The sequence below is a fragment of the Peromyscus leucopus genome, chromosome 13, assembly GCF_004664715.2.
Source record: "Peromyscus leucopus breed LL Stock chromosome 13, UCI_PerLeu_2.1, whole genome shotgun sequence".
In the NCBI taxonomy this organism is placed as follows: Eukaryota; Metazoa; Chordata; class Mammalia; order Rodentia; family Cricetidae; genus Peromyscus; species Peromyscus leucopus.
The window spans coordinates 4,002,209-4,023,255 of NC_051074.1; the positions used below are offsets into that span (position 1 = coordinate 4,002,209).

The following is a 21,047-nucleotide window of genomic DNA, read 5'->3' on the forward strand; positions in this document are numbered from 1 at the left end:
GAAAATAAGAATCACAAGTTATAGCTGGATCCATTGTGGCAGCCCAGGCCTGTAATCCCAGCAATTATTATTTAGAGTTAGAGAGTTAGAGGCCAGCATGGGCTGAGGAGTAAGACTGCCTCGAAAGTAAACTGAAGAGCACAAGAACAAAGCCATACAGTGGGTGGGTGAGGAAAGGAGAGGACTGGAAACACAAATTTGGGTAATGCCTACCTTTAGGGGTTAGGGGTGGGAACCAGAGAATTCCCGTGAGAGGCAAAAGTATGGCCTACCAGTGCAGGAAGGAGGCCTTTCAAGCTTAGAATTGGGTCAGTGGTGTCACTTGCTCCAGAGATTAGCTACTGATGGCAAGAGAAAGTTGTTGAGTCTGGCAGTTTTGTGTCACTGAACCTGCAACAGGGTGCTTGACTGGCGAGAAGGGGCAAATGGAAGTCAGGTGTAAGTGGTGGTCATGCAGAGAGAGGCAGCATGTATAGACCAACTACGGGCAGTGTGGCAGTGCTGGAGGAGTAAGCATTGGAAGAGGCGCTTTGTGATTAAACAGCTAAGACTTTAAAGAAATTTGGTCTAGTTACACCATCTTCCACATTTGTTTTAGGAGCCTGCATACTGAGAGGTTAGAACTAGGAACCAAGGCAAGGGGTGGAGAGATAACTCGGTGATTAAGAACCCAGAGGTCCTTGGTTCAAATCCCAATACCCATATGGCAGCTCACAACTGTCTATAATTCCAGTTGTGAGGGTATCTGACACCCTCACACAGATATGAATGCAAGCAAAACACCAATGCACGTAAATTTAAATAAATAAAAATATATTTAAGCTGGGCAGTGGTGGCTCACTCCTTAATCCCAGTAACTCAGGAGGCAGAGAGAGGTCGATCTCTTGAGTTCGAGGCCAGCCTGGTCTACAGAGTGAGTTCTAAAAAAGCCCCCCCCCCAAAAAAAAAAGGGGGAATCAAGGCAAAAAGCACTTTTACAATTTCTGGTCTTAAAAACACTCTGCACTGTTGAGACTCTTAAAACATACACCATATTACGATTTGAGGTGGGTCTTATTACAGGTGTTTTCCACAAACATTTTGATGCAGTGTTATAATCTTTACTGTTTAGAGGCCTGTTACAAAGAGTGGAGTAGACTGACTGACACCACTGACCATTGGCTAGATGCTATGGTGACATCTATGCTGGAAAGACCCTGTGTGGACCTTGACACCCTTCTGTCATCCTCGGGAGAAATACTGCACGTCCCCATAAGAAGTAACTTGAGGGTGGACATCTCGGGTGGGCCTGCACAGCAGACTGCTCCACTTACTGTAGGGTTAACCTTGAGCTGTCTCCAGCTTTCCAGGAACGTTCATTACTTGACATTCTTTCCCATTAGAAACAGTGCCTGCCTCCCAGCAGCCTTCGATCCAGCTTCCTCCAGATGCAGCCTCTCCTCTCCTCATCCTTCCATCTCCTGGTCCCACTCCTGCTTCTGCCTCACAGCCAGTTGAGATAGCAGCCGGCGAAGCTCCTGATGTGGGCGGTGTTCCCACAGAGCCAGATGATGAAGAGGGCCTTAAACACTTGGAACAGGTGAAATCAGGTTACTCTGTCATCTCCTCTCAGGCTTCCATGAATATCCCAATACAGAAGTTTTATGCACTAGGTCTTAAGTACTGGAAAAATTGTTTGGTTATTTAATGTTTGTGTGAGTAATTGTCTTTCAGATCATTTCATGCTTTTAAGTTTCTGCTATGCAGTAGTCATTATGTCAGGTTATTTTTGCTCTCCTGAGATTGCCCTTAGCTGTTTTCTTTTCTTCTCTTTTTGGACATTATCGGAATGCTAAAAATGGGAATACATTTTAGCAGCTGTGGATGGTCCCTGTGTCTTCTGTGTTTTTTACTTCAAGTATAGCCAGGACAATGGTTAAAAGCCTCAGGATGTTAACATTCTTATTCATGTCTTATGTTTCCCCAAAACTGTGTGTAACATCGTCACATGAAAAGTAAATGATGAGTTGATTTTCTACAAAAGAATTTCTCTTTCCTTCAGGGTGGCATGGTTAGAGACAGGAAATGTAGAAGGAAGGGTTAGTAATGTGTTAGTGAGACTTGTAGACTAACTTATTTGTAATTGTATTAATTGAGTCTTTTAGTCTACTAACATCTCTATGCAAACGTGCAGGTTTGTGAAAATAATCTAATGGGCCAGCAGCATATTTTAAATCTGTATTTGAAGCCTAGGTTTTGATCTATACCAGCTTGTATTTCAGCCTAGTTGGTTTATTTTGGTTCTTTGATCCATAGTTTTTTTCTCCTATAAAATGGGATCAGGTTGTTGTTTTGTTTCTTGCATAATGTCTTTCATAAATCAAGTAGTTAAACAGTGATGATTATTACTAGCCTTATAATATTAATTCAGGATCACTTGTTTCCTCTGTCCTTTGATCTTGTGTCACTAGCAAGCTGAGAAGATGGTGGCTTATCTCCAAGACAGTGCACTAGATGATGAGAGATTGACATCGAAACTGCAGGAGCACAGAGCTAAAGGGGTGTCGGTCCCACTGATGCACGAAGCAATGCAAAAGTGGTATTACAAAGACCCTCAGGGGGAGATCCAAGGTGAGTGGCTCTTTTCACTTTCAGAACCTCCTGAGAAGGGCTTTGTTCACTGTTAGTTTGCTTAATAAAAACAGTCAATAGACTTTCTTTGTAAATGCAAAGGAACAAACATCTGGAAATAAACACAGGTAGAGAGTGGTGACTAAAATGGCAGCATTGTCAGCATAATGCTTTGTGCACCGTCTGCGCTCCACACGTCCCCCTGGATAAGAGACAGGCACATCATGATGTGGAGGTGACTCTCTGTGTTTTGATACCCAGGCCAACAGGAAGTGATAGCAGCAGTGTTGGAGAACCTTGACTGATGTCCGGAAGTGGACTTGGTATAACAACAGAGAATTGCTAAAATGACTAAGAAAAGACTACAGTATTACAAATGAATCTCCTAAATGATGTGAATAAGTTAGTTTAGAGGAGACAGTGCTGTAAAGAGTCTGAGTCGGTTCATTTCTGCTTTTGAAATCTTGAGAGCCTCGGTTGGTTGTTGGTATGTTAGTGTCAGTTTTGGCACAGCACTTCCTGACTCTTATCCTGTGAGGACTATATTTTATGTTCTTACCAAAGGGATACAAGATTCTGATTTGTCTACATCCTTGCTAGCTTTTATTATTATTTTGTAGTTACTAGGTTATTTCTTTGTATGTAGGTTGTTTGTTTGTTTTTTGGTGGGGTGTGTGTTGTAAACCCAGGATGTCCTCCAACTCTTCATTTTCCTGATTTAGCTTTAAGAGTTCTGGCATTATGGATGTCTTCCCCCAAACCTGGATCGTTACAATTTTTGTAGTTTTGATTGCTGTGTTGAGCATCTTTACCTGTGTTTATGTCTAATAGATTTTTTCCTTTTTTCAGCTTTTGATTTTTTTGATTTTGATGATTTCATACTTTTGAAGGCCCCTGTCCCAGCCTTCCTAAGTAACTAGAAATAATGAAGCCAATAGACAGAATCATTCTACCAGGCATGGTTGTGTGTATCTGGTGATAGATCCTTAGTCTTTTAAAAAGTTTATTATTTATTGTCACTGTTTATATATTTGCATGATGTGCGAGGTCAGAGGACAACTCTGTGGAATTGGTTCTCTCCTTCCACCTTTCCATGGGTTCCTAGGGCAGAACTCAGGTCACTAGGTTTGTGTGGCAAGTGCCTGTCCTTACTGAACCATCTTGCTTGCCCTGGTCATCTTAAGGTATCTTTACATTTTTTCTTGTTATTATTTTTAATTATATGTATATGTATGTGTGGGGTGGGTATATACGCACGTGTGTGCAGGTATCCACAGAAGCCAGAGGTGTCGGTCCCCTGGTGCCTTCATGAAGGTCCAGGAGTTTGTGAGCTGCCAGGTGGGTGCTTGTCTGGAATGTTCTCCAGTCCCGCCTGGGCCTGCGGCCACTCAGACGCAAATAAACACACAGACACTTATATTAATTAAAACTGTTTGGCCTAATGGCTCAGGCTTCTTGCTAGCTAGATCTTACACTTAAAATAATCCATTTCTATAAATCTGTACTTTGCTTGTGGCTTACCGGTATCTATCTTTACATCTTGCTTCCTCTGTGTCTGGCTGGTGACTCCTGTCTCTGCCTTCCTGTTCCCAGAATTCTCCTCTCTGCTTATCCTGCCTATACTATACTTCCTGCCTGGCTACTGACCAATCAGCGTTTTATCAACCAAATCAGAGCAACACATTCATAGCATACAGAGCGATATCCACAGCAGGTGCTGGAACCCAAACCTGCATCTTTTGCCAGAACAATAAGTGCTTTTAACTGCTGAAAGATTGTGTGTGTGTGTGTGTGTGTGTGTGTGTGTGTTGTGTGTGTGTGTGTGTGTGTAAAGGTATGGGCACACATGGGGTGGAAGTCAGAGGACAACTTGCAAGTGTTGATTCTCTTCCACTTAAGTCAAGTTGTTAGGCTTAGTAAGTATCTTTACCTGCTCTGCCCATGCACCCCCCCTCTTCTCCTTCTTCGTGCTTTTGTTTCAATTCTTTTATCATATGAAGGTCAGAAAAAAAATACAGAATGCTTCACAAATTTGAGTGTCATCCTTGTGCAGGGGCCATGCTAATAATCTCTATATCATTCCGTTACTTTAGTATATGTGCTCCTAAAGCGAGTACCTCCTTTCTTAATATGAAAAGGTATTAAAATTTTCTACACTAACTGAAATAGTCATATACCACATGTAATGTGGTATAAAATATTGGTAATCCCTCCCCACCAAATACTAAGATTAAAGGCATACACCACTATATTTAGCTTATTGTTGAATTTTCATAAATTGAATGAACCATCCTTGTATTCCAGAAATAAATTTAAATCAGTCATGGTAAGTGTATGTCAAGTGTACATGCTCATACACACACTTTTTACTCATGAATTATTTGGAAGTGTTTTTAGCTTCTAAGCTAGAGATTTTCCTGTTAGTATTCTGTTTTTGGTGTGTGTGTGTGTGTGTGTGTGTAGGTTCTGTGGTAGTCAGAGAACATATGTATGACAATTTAGAAAGGATTACTAGATAAATGACTCATATTTAAAAGCACTCACAGCACTTTCAGAGGACCCAAGCTTGACTCCCAGCAACCACATGGTGGCTTAGAGCCTCCTGTAACTTCAGTTTGGGGGATACTACACCTTCTTCTGGCCTCTTTGGACACTAGGCTGTAGGTGCTGCACAGACATTTCTACAGGCAAAACACCCATTTACATTAAAAAAAACATTTTTAATGCCTAGAAAATATTGAATTAGTCTATATATTCTGTAAAATTTTATTTTTAAAGTACTCCATTAAAGAATGCTATTTTTTTTTCAAGGCCAGATTTAGTCTGGTTGCATAAATAAATTGTAATTTGCCTTAGTTCAGTTGGTTATTGCTTGTATTTTATATTTTTATCCCATAATCACTAATCTCCAGCAGAACATAACAAAAATTGGAGAATATGTTTAGCACTGAACATTTATATTCTCTACACTGCAGTGATGCAAAGCCAGCAAGTATTTACCAGCTCTTGTGTGTATCTAACTTTTCTGTGAGTAGTGTAGAGGGCGAGACAGTTGTGCTGCTTATAGTCATTAAAGCATTGATGACAATTTAGAATGTGTGAAAGTAGAGCTTGCTGCTGAAGCTCAGCAGCAGAGTGCTTGCTGAGAATGAGCAAGGTCCTGGCTCTTAATTCCAGGCTCTTGAAATAGACAAAACAGTGTATTTCAGAATTTGTCTGTGTTGTATCTAATAAAAAACTATTTGTAGTAAGCTAAGATACTATAAAAGTTTGTGTGAACATGAGACCCAGGGAATGTATTTCATCTTTGAGCCTGATAAGATTCTTACTGCCCTTGTGTTTAGGTCCCTTTAACAATCAGGAGATGGCTGAATGGTTTCAGGCGGGCTATTTTACTATGTCTTTGCTTGTGAAGAGAGCGTGTGATGAAAGCTTCCAGCCTCTTGGTGATATCATGAAAATGTGGGGAAGGGTTCCTTTCTCTCCAGGCCCTGCTCCTCCTCCTCCTCATATGGTGAGTATCTTCCTGCTGGTCTGGGATGCACAATAGACACAGGAGTACTTGTTTCTCTTTGAGTGACAACCCAGGATGGCAGTAAAGGAGGAAAGTAGAGTAGTTTCTCGTTTTCCTTTCTCTCATTGAGACAATGTCTTGCAGTATAACTGGTCGGCCTGGAACTTGCTCTGCAGACCAGGTTGGCCTAAAACTTGTAGTAGTTCTCCTGGTCCTACTGAGTTGTCAGGATTATAGGCATATACCCAACCCAGTAGTTTCTTAGAATGAAATTGAGATGGTAAAGGACATTTTTGAATGGGAGAGTTATATCCCGAACAGTAATGATTCTTTCAAAACTTATTGTGTATTTGTGTGCATGCATTGATACATCTATTAGTGGTTTTCTATCCAATAAAGAAGGAGACCAGTATCTTACCCTGATCTAACTACTAAGTCCTTCATGGTCTGGTTCCTTCTCTTTCAAAGCTCATGTGAAAGCTTTTATCTACTGTGTTTCAATGTGGTTGGCCTTTGTGAATTCCTTATTATCGTTACTTAGAATGCACATTTTCCTTTCACTTCCAGCTCCATCTTATTTTCTAGCTAATACAATTTCTTAAATTTGAGGTTTATCCTAAAATAAGTGCCACTAGTGTGTTAGGATATTTTGAGGGCCTAAACCTTTAGCTGGGAAATAGTTTCTCTTAAGGCTGGCCTTTCTCAATAGAGTTGCTGTTGGAGGTCTCTAGGTGTGTATTTATCTAGGCTTTATGTGTCTTAAGTTGGAGCGAATAGTGGCTCCCATTGATAAAAATGATCATATTTAATTTAGTGTGAGTACTAGATTTCTACAGTAACCCATCATTGACTTATTCAACTATACTGAGGGCTGCTGGTCACGCATTCATGGTAGGTTTTTGAGAGGTGATGGTGAAGGGATACAGCCTCTGTCATTCAAGGATTATGTGTGCTGGCTCACTGACCATCCATGATTCATACATCAGGTTTGAGGATTGTTTTCTTTTAAATCCTAAGAACAATTATAGTGTGTCATTACTTACTGGTTTAATTTACATGGCAAATTTGAGCCTTATTTTCTGTCCTGAAGTTGAGATGTATCTTTCCTGTGTCAGCGGCTAAAAGTTGCTCACTTGGTTCTTGGCAGGACTCCTTGTCTGTTTTCCCAACATAATCTTTTGGGAGTCACAATCTGTACCTATTCAGTTGAGGCTGTACCTAAACCTCAGTCTGTACCCATTCAACAGGATACTTTTGGGAAGCTCTGCTTCCATGTTAGTTGCTACGACCTTTGCCTCAAGTAGCACTGAAAAGAGAGCTGACCTTCATGAGCAGTGTTCTTAAAACCCAGGTTTTCATGTCAAGTGTTGACTAGTGTCTAACTCCTGGTGTCTCTGAATTTAGGATGCTTCCTGCCCTAACACATTGTATATCAGATGTTCTATTTCAAACTATAATCTGTATGTAAGAAAGATACAAATTCATACATGATTTGCCTAGGTTCAGTCTACAAAATTTCAGCCATTTAACTGGAATTATTTTGAAATATAAAGAAAATATTATTGCTGCCTGTGTTTTCCAACTTATTGTATATTAATAATAGAAATACCTAATTTGAAGGAATAGTTCTCAGAGGTTTTTTTTTTTCTTCCTGTTTTTAACATTTTAAGGATATTTGTACCCTAGCTTTATGAACTGATCATGTGCTACTGTGAAATTTCTTACCATCCCATCAACTGTTAGATCATTTTATGCTCTTTTTCTTAACATCCTAACTCTCTGATTTCTATATGATCTTTAAAACAAGCCACCAAGGTTTGGAGTGCTGAGTAATTTCTCAGTTACAATAACAGCTCTATAGAACACTGTTTATCATTCATCTTGAAGTAGTGGAGGACTGTGATGAATGAGGACCCTTTGTGGCTCATGCTGGAAAACCGCTTTATTCCACTAGGTGGCATTGTTTAGTTTTTAAAGATGATGGGGTTTTTAGTTAAGTGTTTGAAGGGCAGAAGGTGGGAGTAGGAAATCCAGGTGTTGGATTTACTGTGCTGTGTTAGGTTTATATGCTCAGGGATGTGACACTGGCCCATTGCTGTTTATTTCATGGTGCTTCTTTCTCTCAGGGAGAATTGGACCAGGAACGCCTGACCAGACAGCACGAACTCAATGCCTTATACCAGATGCAGCACCTCCAGTACCAGCAGTTCTTAATACAGTAAGAGCAGTGATGCAGTAGGATGCCCTGCAGCACCAGAGGAGCCTGACATAGAATCTGCTCCCAAGTCTCACCTTTTATAGTGAGAACTCAAGGCTTCTGTGATACTTGAGTAGCCTACTAGTGACATGTAGACCACTGTCCATCCGATTTTTAGTCTCACCCTTTTAAATGCTAGAAGATTGCAGAAAATGACATCTAATTATGATTTTCAGGGTCTTCAGTTACTGAGGAAAGAGCTAACAAAATTTTTTAGAACTAAGTACTTTCTGAGGGACACAAAGAAAAAACATAGAGGAGAAGTTGGGAAGAAGTTAAAATTTACACTGTTAGGAATGGTGTAGAATGATGACCGTTCACTCAAGTTGTTAATCAGTCACCCCTTATTTTGTTGTTGTTTAGATAGGATTTAGCTGTGTAGCCCTGACTGCTCTAAACTCATGTTCTGCAGCCTTAGTCACATGAACACTGGGCTCAGGGGAAAGGAAGTCACCTGTGTGCTGGTATATGGGTTGGCACTGTCCTGCCCTGATGGCCTGCTGCCTGCTTGATCACTGACTTACCTGTTTTTAGATTCTCTAAAATCTAAAAACTACTACTGCTAAATCACAGAGGGGTTGCTGCTGCAAACCTGTAGAGATTTACTATTGGAATGTTCAGAGCTAGTGGAAAATATTAGCTAAAAATTTCCAAGCTAAAACATAAAATTAGAGATTTTGTAGAAGTGATTTGATTTTGCAAAGTTCTTCATTTGGAAATAGGTGTCAGATTTGCTTATTGTCGCTGACAATTTGGGAAAGGACCAGTACTGATCACTTTGTGGGTGTTTGCCAGTGTTTTACATTATGTGATATGTGGTATGCAGATAGCACACGTCATTTGTTTCATATGTATATGTACACATATATGTGTCTGATCTTCAGAAACTTCATCTGTGAGTTCTCTCTGGAGTGAATTACAAAATTTCTTGTGACTATTAGCACATAAAATTGTAAAATATATTTGATTGTTATTTCTAATTGTGGTTTGGGGAGGAGATGAGTTGGATTTTGTCTTCCAGTCTTTAATCATGTGAATTACATATGGGTAGATAGGTTATACTTCTTTTTTCACTTTTAAAGACAACAGTATGCACAGGTTTTGGCTCAACAGCAGAAAGCAGCTTTATCATCTCAGCAGCAGCAACAGCTGGCTGTTCTTCTCCAGCAGTTCCAAGCTCTGAAGATGAGGTTGGTGGTCATTCCATTTGTCACAGTGTGTGTGTGTGTGTGTGTGTGTGAGAGAGAGAGAGAGAGAGAGAGAGAGAGAGAGAGAGAGAGAGAGAGAGAGAGAGAGAGAGGAGAGAGAGAGAGAATATTAAAGAGAATAAAGAAAGGTTGATACAGTTTATGAGTTTCAAGATCATAATATTCCCACAAAACTTGTCTTCATGGTATATATAAAAATAGTGTGACTTGAAGGTCATTTAGCTAGAGGGCTTTCTTTACATATGTAAAAAGCATTTACATATAAAGTATACACTTTTTTTTTTGAGTCATCTAAGAGTAATGATAACACTTGGGGACCTGTAACAAAAGACCATAGCCTGGGATTTTATTTTCACTTTACCCGTGATATCTGAAAAAAAGACTGAATGCCGGATGGCGGTGGTGCATGCCTTTAACCCCAGCACTCGGGAGGCAGGTGAGTTTGAGCCCAGCCTGGGCTACAAAGTGAGATCTAGGACAGGCTCCAAAGCTACACAGAGAAATCCTATCTCGAAAGGAAAAAAAAAGATTGGTAGGTCACACAGGGTCATGATTTACTGCATTCCCAAACTACTAAGGCAAGTCTGTGGACAAAGCAATTATGAAAGCATTCTTCAATTCCTTCTACTTCAGATTTTCATTCTGGATGTTTGTCTCAGCTCCTGAAGTTGTATCAGCAGTTTCTGTTCAAAAGTTGTACTGTCTGTCTTAATCAGAGTACTTTATATTTCTCAGGTGAGCTTAGCCCATCCTGTTGAGACAAGCAGGTTAACAGGTCTCTATTTTTAATTTTTTGTTTACTGGTTTTTCAAGATATGGTTTCTCTGTGTAGCCCTGGCTCTTTTGGAACTCTTTCTGTAGACCAGGCTAGCCTCAAACTCAGAGGTCTGCCTGCCTCTGCTTCCCAAGTGCTAGAATTAAAGGCATGTGTCACTATACCTGGCTTGTTCTCTATTTTAAAGGTAAGTAAACTATACTCTTGAGATACTGAGAGCTTGATTAACCTTAGAGACAGAAGTGAAATGAAGTTCTTGGGTGTTGTTATTGTTTTAAGACAGAGTCTCACTATATAGACCAGGCTAACATAGAGATCTGCTTGTCTTCTAAGAGCTTGGATTGAAGGCATGTACCACCACACCCAGCTTTCATCATTTTAAAATAGTGCTTAATACTAGCTAAGCAGAAGCAGATAGATTTCTGTGAATTTGAGGTCAACCTGGTCTATACAGTGAGTTCCAGGTCGTCCAGGGCTATATAGTGGGACGCTATCTCAGAAAAACAAACCAAGGTAACAACAGAACAATGGTGTTTCCTAGCCAGATAACCCAGAAACCTACTAATACTCTAGAAATCCCTTTTTATCTTATTTTCCAAGTGACAGGAACACATTGAACTTTTTATTTCCCTTTTGCAGAATATCTGACCAGAACATCATTCCCTCAGTAACTAGGTCTGTGTCAGTCCCGGATACTGGCTCTATCTGGGAGCTTCAACCAGCAACCTCACAGCCCGCAGGTAAAAATTTAGCTTTGTTTATAGTACAACTTAAGGGATTTAGAATGTAATAGTTATCTATAGTTAATTTTTTTAATGTCATAGATGTAGTGATCCATTCTTATTGATTTTTAAGAAGCTCCGTATGTTGTAGATCCACAAAAGGGTCTGTAGGAAGTATTTAGTTGTAAATTGTTTGAACTGTAGGTCATGTTTGTGTTGCTCTAACTAATGTAGGTTGTTTGGTTTTGCTCTGTGGTGCTGCAACAGTCTCCAGACCCTTCTGTGCCAGGCCAGGGCTGGGCCACTTTTCCACATCTCCAGCCCTGAAAAATATTTTGTTTTTGGTGTCTCTGCTGGAGTGTGTGTGGGTTTGTGTCTGGAAATAAAACTAAGTAATAATGTTCTCTCTTTTGCAGTTAAAGATGAGTAACACTAACCTTGCAGGTGTTGCCGGATTTTAGCCTGAGAAATACCCACTTTAAAGGAGTGTCTTCACTTGTTCTGTGATATTTTGTGTGTCATATTAGGAAACTTGGGAGTTGGGATTTCTAAAATCTTGATAATTGGTGGATTAAGCTCATTTTTGTTACTGAGCTATAATACCCACAGAAGTGGAAAGTTTGACTAACCAATAGAATAGCCCTTATAGGAGAGAGCAGTTGGCTGCTAAACTCTTAGGAACCATGAACTTTGACAGTTTTTTTTTTTTTTTTTTTTTTTTTTAAAGAGTTGGTGAGCCATTAAAGTGATAGTTCTAGAATTGACCCTTCGGAGTATGGCGGTAGAGGGCCTAGTATCTCCTTTCTGAAACCTTCCCAAAGAAGAGATTAGAGCAAAACTTTGCTACTACATATACATTATTCTTTTAAAATTATTATTTATTTATTTGTATGTATATGTTTGTGTTTGGTGTGTGTCTGTGTATGTGGGCACAGGTGCCACAGTACACTCACAGAGGTGAGGACAACTTGTGCCTGTTGGTTCTCTACTGCTTTGTGTGCACTGGGGTGAAACTCTTGTCATCAGGCCTGATGACAAGGGCCTTTTACCCACTGAGTCACCTTGCCAGCCCACATTATTCTTTCTTTAGTATTCATTTATACTTAGGATTTTAAAATAGTCTTCAATGTTTTGGAGCTTCTAAGTATCTCAAACAGTTTACATACAATCAAGTTCTTTTAAATACTCCATTGGTTTTATGCATACAGTATTTAATTTGCACAGATATATTGTAATAGATATGCAGAAAAATAATGTGTGGGGTTATAAGTTCAGTGGTAAAATACTTATCTAGCATTTACAACACTGTTAAATCTCTAGTATTACAAAAAGGAAAATAGTGAATTAGTGTCAACAAACTTAAACTTAACTAACAATAAAATAATTGATTCAGAAGCCTTTATTTTATTGTGTTTTATTTTTCATTGAGACAAGGTTTCATGGAGCCTTGATTTAATATGTATCCAAGACTGACTTTGAACTTAGGATCCTCCTGAGAGCTCTACTTCCAGAGTGCTGATATTATAGAAATGTATCACCATGTTTGGCCTGAAAACTCTTATATTTACTTCTGCATCTGGCCGTGTGGTTTGTTTGCCAGATGTAGAAGTAAATATAAGGGATTCTGAGCCAGGACCAAATGTAGTTTGTAAGACCTGCCCAGTCTCTCTAAAGAAATGTAACTTACATTACAGCCCTGAGACGAGCAGCTGAGTAACATTTGATACATACATGTATCGTGTGCAGCCACCTGGTTCTCTGCTTGGTGTGCAGTAAGAGAGTCTATGGCTACTAGAGATCTCTCCGCTGTGAAATTTGGAATCAGTGTGTTGTCACATTCTTGCCATATTCCTTTTGAAGTTTTAAAATTAGTTCATCTGTAAAGATGAGGGACATATCAGGTACTTGTATGGAGCATTACAAGGATGAAATTGGTTCCTCAGTAAATGTCTCATACTCCCTTACCTTCATGATGTATTGAAGAGTATTGATGAGAATCTGCTGGCTTGGTTTCTTCTAAAGCAAAACAGCTAGGCACATGGTGGCACACACTTTTAATCTCAGCATTAGGAGACTGAGGCAGGGTGAACTCACATTCAAGGCTATTTTGGATTGTATAGCAAGACAGCCCACACACTCCTCCCAAAGGCAGAACAATTTTCTGTGATGGAGCACATTTCAGGTTCAGGGAGCAGTTCTTCATTATGCCTGTGGTATGTGACTGTGTAGGCTACACTCTTGGATCTTTCTCAGTGTTGTCTTTGTTTTGCAGTTTGGGAAGGTGGTAGTGTATGGGATCTTCCCCTGGACACAACAACACCAGGCCCTTCCCTGGAACAGCTTCAGCAGCTAGAGAAAGCCAAAGCTGCAAAGGTCTGAAACTTGCTCTTCACAACTGTGTATCTTCCAGCTGTAGGATGCAAGGCTTTGTTTGTGTCTTTCTTTTCCTATAGCTGCCTAGTTTCTTTTTAGTTTACCTCTACTTAGTTGGGATAAGTACATTTGTATTCTATCTATTTTGTGTCCTTTTCTCCCCCCAAAAACTAAAGACCTCAATTAAAATTGGTTAGTATTAAGTTACTTAATAATGATCATGGTCATATGTGTATTTTACTTGCATTATTCATGTTATGCTTATTTGTCATGAATACTGTTAGAAAGTATCTGCTGCATTGTTAGGTTTTTGATCTGTGACTTGCATTCCTACATTGAATCTTTATAATTATTTCCTGGTATCCTGGAGCATGAATCTGAAATGTTCAGCATGATCATTAGATCCTAGAGGAGCTAACAGTCCTGAATTTTGGTTTAGAACTTGCCAAAAGAGGATGTCTATACCAGAGCATGGTATGATTCTAATGTTTCCTTGATTCTCGCACCCAAGGAGAATCACACTTAATGCATCTTATAGAGAGTGTGAAAAGGTCCATGATAAAAGCTATCTCCATAAATGAGTGAGGGAGTGTAGATCTTTACAGTTGTTGAGTTTAATATCCCCTACTTCCTCATTGCTTTCTGGTAGGGACATGTAGGTAAGAATAAGGTTTTTTTAAAGTAGTTTATCAGTCCTTTCTCTGGTGGGTAGGGAGATAGAGACAAGTGGCAGTTACACTTACAGGGTGGTCAAGAGTATATGGGCTACTACCCAGCTTAGAGGGTGGTGACACTTGATAGTCAACAATTCCTAAGTTACTTTGCACTTCAAGATTAGTAGTTTTGTTTGTGATATGATCTCACTATTGTAATCCTGACTGTATTAGAAGTTACTTTGTAGACCAAATTGGCCTCAAACTTGATGGTCCTACTGCCTCTGTTTCCTAAATACTGGGATTACAGGCATGTGCCCCCAATGCCTCAGCATGGGTTTTCAGATATAAAAATTAAATTGCATTTAGAGGAAATAGTCCTGGCTAGATAGATTTGAGAACATTTAGGAATCAGTAAACAGTAAAGTAATTTCACTTGACTTGGAGCCAGAGTACAGTCTGAGGAATAAGATGAGCAGGGCCATCATGAGTTCCTTGCACATTTCATGATAGAATTTATTTTCGTTGCAAGGAATGCTGTCAGATAAGCCTGGCTCCCCGCACCCCAACCCCCTTTACTGATTAGGTTCTGAGCCAAGGAATGCAGGTAGAGACAGAGTTTGGGGTGGGAGGGTTGGGTAAGACTTAGAATGTAGGTGAGAAAAGAGAGGGCCTGCAGTGTGGTTGACATGGGTGAGGTTAGTAAGCCTTGCCTTCATTCCTAGCAGCCATGCTGGTAGTTGTTGAAACCTTATAGTCACACTGTTAGAGCCCATTCGGAAGTGTTCTGTAGAGACGAGTAAAGAAATACCATACGTACACTTCAGGACACTTCTCATGTTGTCCACTTGTATCCCACATCTTAGAGATATGCTGTAAAGTCGTGTTGAGGGCAGAGGTGGCCAAAGTGGGAGGAACATGCATGTAGTTTAGAAGAGCAGGAAAGTGATTACTGTGCCATGTTGGATCTTAGAGTTCCTCCAGGTTTTTATCTACCCATTGCAGCACTGCATGGTGCTGCTAAGTGAATGGCAGCATCTGCACCTCTCACCCGAAATGACTGAATGCTCTGGGTACCCCTATGCTTGCGGTCAAATCAGTGGACATTCTCTTTCACCATCCAGTTAGAGCAGGAGAGAAGAGAGGCAGAAATGAGGGCAAAAAGGGAAGAGGAGGAGCGGAAGAGGCAAGAAGAGCTCCGGAGACAGCAGGAGGAAATTCTTCGGAGGCAGCAGGAGGAAGAAAGGAAAAGACGGGAAGAAGAGGAGCTGGCTAGAAGGAAGCAGGTATGTCTCTGGGAGCTCTGCACACAGAAGAGAAGCTTTTGGTGATGTGCTCCCTTCCGTATCAAGAGGAATGGGGAGAGAAAGCTATAACAATTTAGGATTAGAAAACTCACTCACCTTCAGAAAGAACTTGTTTTCTCTCAGTGTCCACCAAAGGGCTAATCTTCAGGCTTTTAACTTTGGATAATTTACTCATAACCTAATTAGATTTCAGACATTCTGGTATTACTGGTAAAAACATAAAGTAATTTGGTGCACAGCATTCCTGTTTTGTTTGTAAAGTCAAATGTGCTTTAAAAAAAAAAAACCTTTGATAACATACATATAAAATTTTAAGTGTGCAGTCTTTATGTTTTTACTCTTGTGATTCCTCACCACCGTCCAGTTACAGGATAGCCTCATCTTCCCAAACTGAACAGTCTTCATCCATGAAACAGTGATTCCCATTTCTTTTTCCCCTGCTATCTGTATTCTTCTTTCTGTCTCTGTGATTTTGACTACTCTGGGTACTTCATGTAGTCAAGCAATATTTGTCCTTTGATGACTGACTTAAATTTATTTAAGTCATTGTTATAGCATGTGGTCAGAATTTCTTCCTCAAGGCTACATAAATTTCTGTTATGTGTAGATAGCACATTTGATTTACCTGTACACAGGCATTTGGAGGACTTCTATATGTATATTTTGGATGTATAAATAATATTGCTGTAAACATGAGTGTGTAGATAACTCATTACTTTCAACTCTGCATATACTAGAAGTATGTTTGCCACATTATACATGAATTCTGTTACAAAATTTTCATGTGCCCACTTGCAATGCATAAGGATTTGAGTATCTTTTTGCCTTTCCCAACACTTTTTATTTCTGTTTGTTTGTTTGTTTTTTTACGGGGATATTTTTGGGAGGTATTATAGTATTTCATTAGGGTTTTGATTTACATTTCCCAAGTAATAGTGACATTGAGCATCTTTCTATGTGCTCAGTCATTCAGATAACTTGGAAATATATATATATATATATATATATATGTCTTTCACTGAAGACCTCTGCCCTCCAGTTCATTTTAATAAACCTTTTCAGCTATCTGTTGGTGATTTCAAAAGCAGGGAAGAAAAACTCTCTATACATAGAACTGTGTAGTTATCCCTTGATATATCTTCAGCAGTTTGGTTGTGGGACCTCTTCCAAACATGAGATGCACAGATGTTCGAGTCTCTCTGCTAACTGTGTACACAAGCTGGGTCAGGCCCTTGGTATTCCTTGTCTAGATGACTTACTGATGTGCACAGGGTAACTGCCCTGGCGAGTGGTTGTGCTTTCCTACCAGGGATCAGTGACCCAGGACAGGTTGATTTTTTGTTTCTCAGATATTGCCAGTCTTTGATTGAACTACTAGTAGATAACAAAAAACCAGTCATGTAATTATGTAAGAAATATGTCATTTGTACTTAGTGTTTTATAACCTAACTTTTGACATTAATGAATTATGTCATCGTTCCATGCCAAGTATTACTTATATGCACAAATCTACATCATCACACTTACTGGCTGTACAAAATTTTGCTTTCTGAATTTATAGTTTAGCTAGACAACTATTGTTGGATATGAGACTTATTCTCAAGGTTTTACTGTTTCTTAGGTTGTCAGAAAGTTTTTGTAAAGCCTTTATTTTTATCCAGTAAGGTTTACTAGTTTTTCATGGTGTTTTTGCCGTTTCATTTTGAGGAATTTATTGTTGTTAACTTGCTTGGTCTGTTTTTCTGGTGGAGTTTTTATAGACCTTAATGGAAGACTCCCCTCAGGTGGTCCAAAAACACAGCTTTTAGTCACAAGTTTGTACTTATTTGCTCCAAGATGTTCTCTGTGAAGAACAGAAGGATCTATGATGAGATAAAAACAGATGTCTTAGATAAGAGCACTGGCTGCTTTTCCAGAGGAACCGGGATTTGATTCCAAGCATCCACATGGTGGCTCATAACTCAAGTTGTATGACAGTGGTTCTCAACCTTCCTGATGCTGTGACCCTTTAATATGGTTCCTCATGTTGTGCCACCAACCATAAAATTATTTTGTTGCTATTTCCTAACTGTAATTTTGCTACTGTTATGAATAGTAATGTAAATATCTGATATGCAGGATATCTGATATGTGTCCCCACCCACCAAGGGGTTGCAACCCATAGGTTGAGAACTGCTCTTCCAGGGCATTCAATGTCCTGTTTTGCCCTTTGAGGCCATCAGACACACATGTGGCTCACAGACAGATATACATTCAGGTAAAACATCCATACACATAAAAGTAAATAAATCTTTTTAAAAAAGAGGCTATGAATTTGAGAGGGAGTGAGACATGGGGTAAAGGGGGGTGATGTAAACATAACACACATATATGAAATTTTTTAATGATTAAAAAAAAGCCAGGTAGGGCTGGAGAGATGGCTCAGGGTTAAGAGCACTGGCTGCTCTGCCAGAGGTCCTGAGTTCAATTCCCAGCATCCACATGGTGTCTCACAACCATCCGTAATGAGATCTGGCGCCCTCTTCTGGCACACAGGAATACATGCAGACAGGAAATTGCATAATAAATAAAAAATAGATAGATAAATAAATCTTAAAAAAGCATAATAAACAACAAACAAACAAACAAACAAATAAATCTTTAAAAAAAAAAAGCCAGGCAGTAGTGGCATAAGCCTTTAATCCCAGCACCTGGGAGGCAGAGGGAGACAGATCTCTGAGTTTGAGGCCAGCCTGGTCTACACAGAGAAGCCCTGTCTCGGGTCAGGGTGGAGGGTGGGTTAAAAAAGAAATGCATTTAATTCTGCAGTACTCAGTGTTCCCTACATGATCTGTGTTGTTCTTATTGGTGGGATTTTTATCCTTCAGAAGATGTTCTGGGATGCATGACTTTTCTTACTTCATTAGATTTTGGTGTTTTTGTAGATTTGGCTTCTTTATCCTCTATATTTTTAGTTGATTAAAAAATAAGGACTAGGGGGCAGGAGAGATGGCTCAGAGGTTAAGAGCACTGGCTTTTCTTCAGGGGGTCCTGAGTCCAATTCCCAGCAACTACATGGTGGCTCTCAACCATCTGTAATGGGATCTAGTGCCCTCTTCTGGCCTGAAGGCGTACTTTGCAGGCAGAGCACCTTGTACATAATAAATAAATCTTTAAAAAAAAAAAAAAAGGACTAAAAGCACCAAAAGAGAAAGCAATGCCTGCGTTCCAGTATCCTCTCTAGTATCAGTAGTGAACATGTGACTTGTATCCAAGTCAGGATAGACAACTGTTTTACAGTATACTAGTATTTTAAATAGTTAGCTTTTTGTTCATTTTATTTCTTTTGGAGACAGGGTCTCACCATGTAGATCAGGCTGGCCTTAGAACTATAGAGATCCTACTGCCTCTATATCTGAGTGCTAGGATTCAAGGCCTGCAGCACCATGTCCAACTTTGTTTTTTTTTTTTTTTTAATCTGCACCCCCCACACCCCCACACCCCCACTAAGACAGGGTTTCTCTGTGTAGCCCTGGCTGTCCTGGAACTTGTTCTGTAGACCAGGCTGGCCTCAAACTCAGAGATGTGCCTGCCTCTGCCTCCTGATTGCTGGGATTAAAGGTGTGCACCACCATTGCCTAGCTTGTTTTTATCATAATATACCCACCTCTCACTTTACATGGTACTTTCCACTCCAGACCCTGTTCTGTACTTAGAGAAACTTAGTAGCTCATCTCCTCTTCCTCTTCAAATTCTGACAAGCCAGCTTCACACACTCTCTGCCCACTTGCTGTTTTCTTTAGGAGGAGGCTCTGCGGCGCCAGCGGGAGCAAGAGATTGCGCTAAGGCGGCAGCGAGAAGAGGAGGAGAGGCAGCAGCAGGAGGAAGCACTTAGAAGATTGGAGGAGAGGAGGAGAGAGGAGGAAGAAAGGCGGAAGCAGGAAGAACTGCTACGCAAGCAGGTGGCCAGACACTTCCTGTGTTGAGGGGTTTGAAGCTGGGAGTGTGTAATAGGACTGGAAGGCGGCTCCTCCGAGGGGGTCTCAGCTTCCTCAGGTTCCCAAGAGAAACCTACGTACTCTGAGGCTTGTTACTTCCCTCTGTATTCTTTATCTCTTCAAATGAAAACTTGCTTTCTGAGGGAAACAGAAACCTGTCTTTCTAATTTTCTTCATCTCTGTGGTAAAAGCACAAAAGCTGTGGGATTTTAAAAATTTATTCCTTATTTTTGAGGTGTGTGGGGGGTCCTCACTATGTAGCCCTCTCTGTCTTGGAACTCACTCTGTAGATTAGACTACCTCCAGTCTCACAGAGATCTGCCCACCTCTGCTTTCCAAGTGCTGAGATTAAAGGTATGCACCACCATTAAAAAAATTAAATAAGGGGCTGGAGAGATGGCTCAGAGGTTAAGAGCACTGACTGCTCTTCCACAGGTCCTGAGTTCAATTCCCAGCAACCACATGGTGGCTCACAACCATCTGTAATGAGATCTGGTGCCCTCTTCTGGCCTGTAGTCATACATGCTGTATACATAATAAATAAATAAATCTTTAAAAAAAAAAAAATCCATAATAGGATGGATTTTAGGCTTTCTCTGTACGCTTTTTTGGTGACATGCTTGAAAACACTTAGGTTTCCCCCACTAATTTAATGTTTTAGCTCTCTTAGATATGTAATCTTTATATTCTGAAAACAAATAGTTTGTTAAATACATGTTTTACATATATGTTCCCTTAGACTCTGGCTTGCCTATTTCCTTTGTCCTTAGTAGTATCTTTTTTTAAAATTTTAGAATTTTGTAATTTTTTGAGAATTTCATATATGAGTATACTTTATTTATATTATTTCCACCCCTACCTGTCTCCCTCCAACTTCTTCCTTTCCTCTATTCAGCCCTCTTGAATTCATGACCTCTTGATATATATATATATACACATATATATACACATACATATATATATACATGTATGTATGTATGTATGTATGTATGTATGTATACACACGTGCCCTCCTGAGTCCAGCTGTTGCCCACAGATAAATTTGTTTAGGGCTGACCACTTAGAATTGGGAAGCCTGTCAGGGGGCTTGTCCCTGCAGAAAAATGATTCTCCCTCCCTTGGGAGCCATTGACTGTATGTAGCTCTTCATATAGAGGTGAGACTATGAAATTTTTATTTATGTTGGTATATTGACTGATGTGGTCTTTTCAAGTCTCGTGCAGTCAACCATACTGTTGATGGGCACACCATCAGTGCCAACTCTTCCTTGCAGCAGCTGTCTTGATTCTTTGGTTTTCATGATTCTCCGTGATGTTCCTGAGCCTTAGTTGCAGGAGTTGTGTGGTAGATGTGTGATGTGAGTACAAGGAACATGTGTACCACCAAACAAATACGGAGGTCAGAGGACAACTTCCTAGGCATTGGTTCTCTCTTTCCATCATGGGTTCCAGGGATCAAACTCAGGCTGTCAGCTTTGCGTGGCTGGTGCTTTTACCTGCTGAGCCATCTTGGCTTCCTGGAGTTGGATAATTTTAATCTTTTCCTTATGTTCAGAGAACATAGCCTCTGAATTCTCCATGGTGGTGTATCTTGGTGAACATCCCATATATATTTGCAGACTGTCTGTCTGCTCCTCAGCAATTTCTGTGAA

General features: G+C 40.0%; 1 protein-coding gene and 1 non-coding gene across 11 annotated transcripts in view; one reads left to right on the top strand and one right to left on the bottom strand.

Moving 5' to 3' along the window:
• The window catches only part of Gigyf2 (GRB10 interacting GYF protein 2), a 126,806-nt gene that overhangs the window by 81,537 nt on the left and 24,222 nt on the right, over positions 1 to 21,047 (top strand). For 8 of the 10 annotated variants that reach the window (XM_037210055.1, XM_037210056.1, XM_037210057.1 and 5 more), the window contains 10 exons: positions 1,112 to 1,258; positions 1,383 to 1,579; positions 2,451 to 2,610; positions 5,955 to 6,124; positions 8,251 to 8,342; positions 9,464 to 9,571; positions 11,004 to 11,104; positions 13,359 to 13,459; positions 15,237 to 15,398; positions 19,202 to 19,360. In XM_037210055.1, the coding sequence (XP_037065950.1) occupies positions 1,112 to 1,258; positions 1,383 to 1,579; positions 2,451 to 2,610; positions 5,955 to 6,124; positions 8,251 to 8,342; positions 9,464 to 9,571; positions 11,004 to 11,104; positions 13,359 to 13,459; positions 15,237 to 15,398; positions 19,202 to 19,360 (1,397 nt within the window). The remainder of the gene's footprint in view (positions 1 to 1,111; positions 1,259 to 1,382; positions 1,580 to 2,450; positions 2,611 to 5,954; positions 6,125 to 8,250; positions 8,343 to 9,463; positions 9,572 to 11,003; positions 11,105 to 13,358; positions 13,460 to 15,236; positions 15,399 to 19,201; positions 19,361 to 21,047) is intronic. The other 2 variants (XM_028876258.2, XM_028876261.2) reach the window with 1 other exon arrangement.
• On the bottom strand, positions 4,619 to 4,727 carry LOC114697914. Its single transcript, XR_003735269.1, has one exon. It is a non-coding gene; the product is annotated as a U6 spliceosomal RNA (small nuclear RNA).